General features: G+C 31.1%; 2 protein-coding genes across 2 annotated transcripts; one reads left to right on the plus strand and one right to left on the minus strand.

Moving 5' to 3' along the window:
• Nucleotides 1-3,802: 3,802 nt before the first annotated feature.
• On the minus strand, nt 3,803-4,318 carry LOC125195563. The gene has a single exon (XM_048093703.1). It carries the CDS (start codon nt 4,316-4,318, stop codon nt 3,803-3,805), a length of 516 nt encoding a protein of 171 aa, XP_047949660.1.
• Nucleotides 4,319-4,469: 151 nt separating this feature from the next.
• LOC125195571 lies at nt 4,470-5,042 on the plus strand. The gene has a single exon (XM_048093711.1). It carries the CDS (start codon nt 4,470-4,472, stop codon nt 5,040-5,042), a length of 573 nt encoding a protein of 190 aa, XP_047949668.1.
• Nucleotides 5,043-6,962: the final 1,920 nt, after the last annotated feature.

Consider the following 6,962-nt stretch of genomic DNA (forward strand, 5'->3'; position numbering starts at 1 on the left):
TTTATTAACTCTGTTTGAAGTAATATTTCGAAGATCTTACATCGCCATCAAACTTCAGTGTTGATGCATGCCTTATGGATAACTTAAAAGCTAATATAATGGAGAAGGTAAAATCTGAATTTTCAGAAGCATACATCTCAAATAATGAAATAGTTTGTCTTTGGAATAAATAATTTTCTAAATCAATACCAGGATTTGAATACATTATGTGTTGTTCAACATGGATCAAATGTGAGATTTGCATATAGATTGCATATATGAGATTGCATATACATTACGTAGAAGATGTTATGTTATTTAATGAAGATTGCATATAGAAGATTGCATAGTAATCCAGTTCATTATGAATTAACTATCTTATTTAATGAAGTATTTTGTTATGTTATTCTACTTCCATAATCTTAGTATACAAATGGCAGATATTACACAGCCATCAAAGTTCAGTGTTACCTTGCCTTTTATTTTCTCTATTTGAAGTAATATTTCAGTATTATGAAGTAAATGTCGTACTGAATGAACTATTTACTACCTTACCTTTTATTAACTCTGTTTGAAGTAATATTTCAATATAATGAAGTAACTGTCGTACTGAATGAACTATTTTTTACCTTGCATTTTAATAACTCTGTTTGAAGTAATATTTCAGTATGATGAAGTAACTGTCATACTGTATGAACTGTTTTTTATATAAATCTAAATTACATGATTAAAAATCTTTATCACCCAACTACACACAACAAATGTCAAACCTAACAAGCACCGAATACTTTTTACTTCATTATATTTATAATTTGGTTCATTATGTAGAAGATCCAGTTCATTATTAATTAACTATCTTATTTAATGAAGTATTTTGTTATGTAATTCTACTTCCAGGATCTTAGTATACAAATGGTAGATGTTACACAGCAATCAACGTTCAGTGTTGATGCTGGACATATGGAAAACTTAAGAGTTAATCTAACGGAGAAGGTAAAATAACAATTTGAGAAGTATACATCTTAAATAATGAAGTATCTTGTCCCTGAAATGGATCATTTTCTGAACCACTACCAGAATTTGAATACACCGTGTGTTGATGAGCATAGATCCAATGCGAGATTTCATAAAGATGATGGAACCAAGGTACAAATCTAATTTACATAATTAAAAATATTTATTCCCCTACTACACACAACATAAAAGCATTGAAATGATCCTTTGCTTTTATTGATATATGTTTATGATTGTCATACTCAAACAGCAGTGCATACTTTGTACTTCATTATATTTACAATTTAGTTCATTATGTAGAATATTAATGTGGATGCGGAAATTCAGTCAGTGTTGAATGCTTATAAGGATATAGACATGGATGATGATTTCATGGAAAGTTGTTTGGTTGGTAAGCCAGTGTCAACTGAGCTCATTGTTTACAACGCCAACAAGGTAAGCTTGTGCAAAGTCATAGATAATTTGAAGTTTGTTCTTTATATGATGAAGCTATAATAATTGATTTATTTATTGCAAACAATAGATCAAAACTTTGAAGGAACATATAGATGTACGTACTAGAAATGAGAAAACTGTGTCTCATGCGTTGAGATCTCCATTCAATGAACGAGCAGTTAAGATTACAAACAAGCTCAGTAAAGATGAAAAAGAATCATATTACTGGATTCTTACAACACATAAAACAGAAGAGTATGATTTCTAAATTGCTTTCTAACATTGTATCGCATTATTTTTACTAGTATGTGAAATTCTAACATATATTAAAAAATATGCAGACTTGAACTTGTTTATGACGATGACGTTGTAAAAGTTACAAAGATGGAAATGTGTTCCTTGATACCTAGGAAATTAATTGTGGTTGGCGTTATAGATGCATGGGCTTCCTACCTCAACAATATGGAAGAATTCCGATCACTGTACTCATCAAGACGACTATTTTTCACCACTTATCCTTGTGTAAGTAAAAATTATTTAAATTAAATAATATTAATTGTTGTGAAAATCCTAACTATGTTATTATACAGTTGTATACGATTGTTACAAAGCCTCAAAACATGGATGTCAGCAAAATCATTGCAAACTTCTGCAGCAACTTGGACAGAGAGGTGAAGGAAATACCGTATTTCAAATGGGAACATGTGGACACGGTACAAGCATCATTCTGAAGTATCTTAATTTTTTATAAAGTAGTAATTTGAAAAAATGAAGTTAAAGCTATACTGTATAAACCTATGAAGTAGTTAATTGCCAAAATGAAGTAATAAAACTTAAAAGTGAAGTAATAGACTCTAAATATGAACTATCTATTTACTGTTTTGTATTCAGCTGCTGTGTTGTTTCATATTCTTCAGATATTTAACAATACTTCATTCTCCCAGTTTTTAACTTCATTCGAGTAATCTTTTACTTCATTACATAGGTCTTTTTCCCCATATGTGCGAATGAGCATTATTATGGTATTTGCTTTTGCTTCAAAAGAAATGGAATTGCTGTACTAGATAACTCTGAAAATGGCGACGACAATGATCTCACAACCAATTATAGTGACATTCCAGAGACGCTGGTTTGTATTCTTCACATATGATTTAATTTTATTACACTTACATATGATACACAACTAAAAATAACATATATTTTATTATACATGCAGAGATCATATTTTTGTCAATTCCTCACCAACATTGGTCTTCACAAACAGTGCAAGACAATATCCAATGCTAAAATACAGAGATTCAAAATGCCATGGAGAACTTCTGAAAATGTTGAAGACTGTGGAGTATTTCTAATGCGCCACATGGAAACATACAAGGGTGAGCGCGAAGGTTGTTGGAACTGTGGTTTAAAAAAATCAAGTTCAGGTGTTCTCCAAAGCTTGAGGGCCAAGTATTGCTCTGCATTGATGTTAGCAAATAACAGCCATACAAGCTTCAAGAACAAACAAGTTACCGAAACATACTATAAGGAGGAAAGCAATAGCCATGTAATAGATGTTGAGAAAATGATTGCAGCATATTTAAAGAAAAAATGAAGATTTTAGCAGATTAAGTTTTGATATATACATAGATCTGTTTTGAGCAATTCAAAATAAAGTACTTTGCTTATTAATGTTGTTCTATATTAGATTTAAATGTTGCATTGGATAATAGATATAGTTCATTGGGTAGTTAATTTGTACAATGAAGTAATAAATTATAATAATGAAGTGAAAATCTATAATAATGAAGTATCAGGCTTTTATTATGAAGTATCTATTTACTGCGTTGTATGGGTTTATGGTTTAAATTTAACTGCTGTGATCAAAGTTCAGTGTTACCTTGCCTTTTATTAACTCTATTTGAAGTAATATTTCAGTATTATGAAGTAATTGTCGTAATGAATGAACAAGTTTTACCTTACATTTTATTAACTCTGTTTGAAGTAATATTTCTATATAATGAAGTAAATGTCGTACTGAATGAACTATTTTTTACCTTGCATTTTATTAACTCTGTTTGAGGTAATATTTAAGTATGATGAAGTAACTGTCATACTGTATGAACTGTTTTTTATATAATACTACTAACAGCTGTGTTATTTACTCATATAAATGAACTAAATATTCTATTTAATGATATAATAAACTCATATCAATCAATAAGCTAATGATCTGTTTTCATAAAAAGTTTAAACTAATTCAAATTCAAATTTTAAATGAAATAAGAAACTACGGGTCTGAAGTACTGAACTTAAAAAATGAAGAACAAAACATATACCACTGAAGTAATAAACGACAAAACAGAACTACTGTTAGAGAAAAGAACAACAAGCATCAACATTGTTGTTTCCTCTTTTTCTTCTTCTTCAACTCTTGTATCTTGTCACAATTCCTTGAATCATGCTGACCAATCTCGCCACATTTGCCACATTTCCTTCCAGGCTTCGACAACTCTCTTATTTCTTTCTCAAGTCGTGAAAGACGTCGACCAGAACCCTTGGTGCTGACAACATCAGGTGGATGAACTTCTATTTCAGTAGGGACTTCTGAGCCATAAAAATTCTCAATCATCTGTCTCTTTGCACTTATAGACAATACATTTCCCTCACCAAGTACTTCTTTTTTCCCTTCAGCCATAATATGTCTAAATGCACGAATTTTATCACCATCTCCCTCTATAAGCCGTGCAATATCATAAAAATCTGCATGCATATCACTGTATTCCTGCTTCGTCTCATCCACAACAATAAATGACTCAATATTATCATCAAAACCAAAATGCACAGGCTTGAATACTTGGATTTTAACACAATTCCAACTTTGAAAACAAATTCGGCTCTTGAGAAGCATGCATCAACAATTTATAGTGACAGTGGTTTCAAACTAATTCAGAGTGAGATTGAGGAAGCAGTCGATAATGTCACCATGGTGACAGTGTCAACTGTTGGTGAGAATGAGATTTATGTGTTGAATGATAAGTTCTCAAAGATGTGGTTGTAAGATGTTTGAGAGGCTTGGGCTCGTTTGCAGTCACATATTTTGGATCTTGAGAAACAAAAAATTGAAGTTAGTCCCTGATGAGTTGCATGGAGGACGCTGGTTGAAGTCTAAATTTGTCAAGCCTGTGCATTTTGGTTTTGATGATAATATTGAGTCATTTATTGCTGTGGATGAGACGAAGCAGGAATACAGTGATATGCATGCAGATTTTTATGATATCGCACGGCTTATAGAGGGAGATGGTGATAAAATTCGTGCATTTAGACATATTATGGCTGAAGGGAAAAAAGAAGTACTTGGTGAGGGAAATGTATTGTCTATAAGTGCAAAGAGACAGATGATTGAGAATTTTTATGGCTCAGAAGTCCCTACTGAAATAGAAGTTCATCCACCTGATGTTGTCAGCACCAAGGGTTCTGGTCGACGTCTTTCACGACTTGAGAAAGAAATAAGAGAGTTGTCGAAGCCTGGAAGGAAATGTGGCAAATGTGGCGAGATTGGTCAGCATGATTCAAGGAATTGTGACAAGATACAAGAGTTGAAGAAGAAGAAAAAGAGGAAACAACAATGTTGATGCTTGTTGTTCTTTTCTCTAACAGTAGTTCTGTTTTGTCGTTTATTACTTCAGTGGTATATGTTTTGTTCTTCATTTTTTAAGTTCAGTACTTCAGACCCGTAGTTTCTTATTTCATTTAAAATTTGAATTTGAATTAGTTTAAACTTTTTATGAAAACAGATCATTAGCTTATTGATTGATATGAGTTTATTATATCATTAAATAGAATATTTAGTTCATTTATATGAGTAAATAACACAGCTGTTAGTAGTATTATATAAAAAACAGTTCATACAGTATGACAGTTACTTCATCATACTTAAATATTACTTCAAACAGAGTTAATAAAATGCAAGGTAAAAAATAGTTCATTCAGTACGACATTTACTTCATTATATAGAAATATTACTTCAAACAGAGTTAATAAAATGTAAGGTAAAACTTGTTCATTCATTACGACAATTACTTCATAATACTGAAATATTACTTCAAATAGAGTTAATAAAAGGCAAGGTAACACTGAACTTTGATCACAGCAGTTAAATTTAAACCATAAACCCATACAACGCAGTAAATAGATACTTCATAATAAAAGTCTGATACTTCATTATTATAGATTTTCACTTCATTATTATAATTTATTACTTCATTGTACAAATTAACTACCCAATGAACTATATCTATTATCCAATGCAACATTTAAATCTAATATAGAACAACATTAATAAGCGAAGTACTTTATTTTGAATTGCTCAAAACAGATCTATGTATATATCAAAACTTAATCTGCTAAAATCTTCATTTTTTCTTTAAATATGTTGCAATCATTTTCTCAACATCTATTACATGGCTATTGCTTTCCTCCTTATAGTATGCTTCGGTAACTTGTTTGTTGTTGAAGCTTGTATGGCTGTTATTTGCTAACATCAATGCAGAGCAATACTTGGCCCTCAAGCTTTGGAGAACACCTGAACTTGATTTTTTTAAACCACAGTTCCAACAACCTTCGCGCTCACCCTTGTATGTTTCCATGTGGCGCATTAGAAATACTCCACAGTCTTCAACATTTTCAGAAGTTCTCCATGGCATTTTGAATCTCTGTATTTTAGCATTGGATATTGTCTTGCACTGTTTGTGAAGACCAATGTTGGTGAGGAATTGACAAAAATATGATCTCTGCATGTATAATAAAATATATGTTATTTTTAGTTGTGTATCATATGTAAGTGTAATAAAATTAAATCATATGTGAAGAATACAAACCAGCGTCTCTGGAATGTCACTATAATTGGTTGTGAGATCATTGTCGTCGCCATTTTCAGAGTTATCTAGTACAACAATTCCATTTCTTTTGAAGCAAAAGCAAATACCATAATAATGCTCATTCGCACATATGGGGAAAAAGACCTATGTAATGAAGTAAAAGATTACTCGAATGAAGTTAAAAACTGGGAGAATGAAGTATTGTTAAATATCTGAAGAATATGAAACAACACAGCAGCTGAGTACAAAACAGTAAATAGATAGTTCATATTTAGAGTCTATTACTTCACTATTAAGTTTTATTACTTCATTTTGGCAATTAACTACTTCATAGGTTTATACAGTATAGCTTTAACTTCATTTTTTCAAATTACTACTTTATAAAAAATTAAGATACTTCAGAATGATGCTTGTACCGTGTCCACATGTTCCCATTTGAAATTCGGTATTTCCTTCACCTCTCTGTCCAAGTTGCTGCAGAAGTTTGCAATGATTTTGCTGACATCCATGTTTTGAGGCTTTGTAACAATCGTATACAACTGTATATTAACATAGTTAGGATTTTCACAACAATTAATATTATTTAATTTAAATAATTTGTACTTACACATGGATAAGTGGTGAAAAATAGTCGTCTTGATGAGTACAGTGATCGGAATTCTTCCATATTGTTGA

The sequence above is a fragment of the Salvia hispanica genome, chromosome 1 (assembly GCF_023119035.1).
Source record: "Salvia hispanica cultivar TCC Black 2014 chromosome 1, UniMelb_Shisp_WGS_1.0, whole genome shotgun sequence".
Classification (NCBI taxonomy): Eukaryota; Viridiplantae; Streptophyta; class Magnoliopsida; order Lamiales; family Lamiaceae; genus Salvia; species Salvia hispanica.

Bases quoted from the DNA above. Each gene is read 5' to 3' on its own strand.
- LOC125195563 (XM_048093703.1), bottom strand. From the start codon at position 4,318: ATGCTTCTCAAGAGCCGAATTTGTTTTCAAAGTTGGAATTGTGTTAAA.
- LOC125195571 (XM_048093711.1), top strand. From the start codon at position 4,470: ATGTTTGAGAGGCTTGGGCTCGTTTGCAGTCACATATTTTGGATCTTG.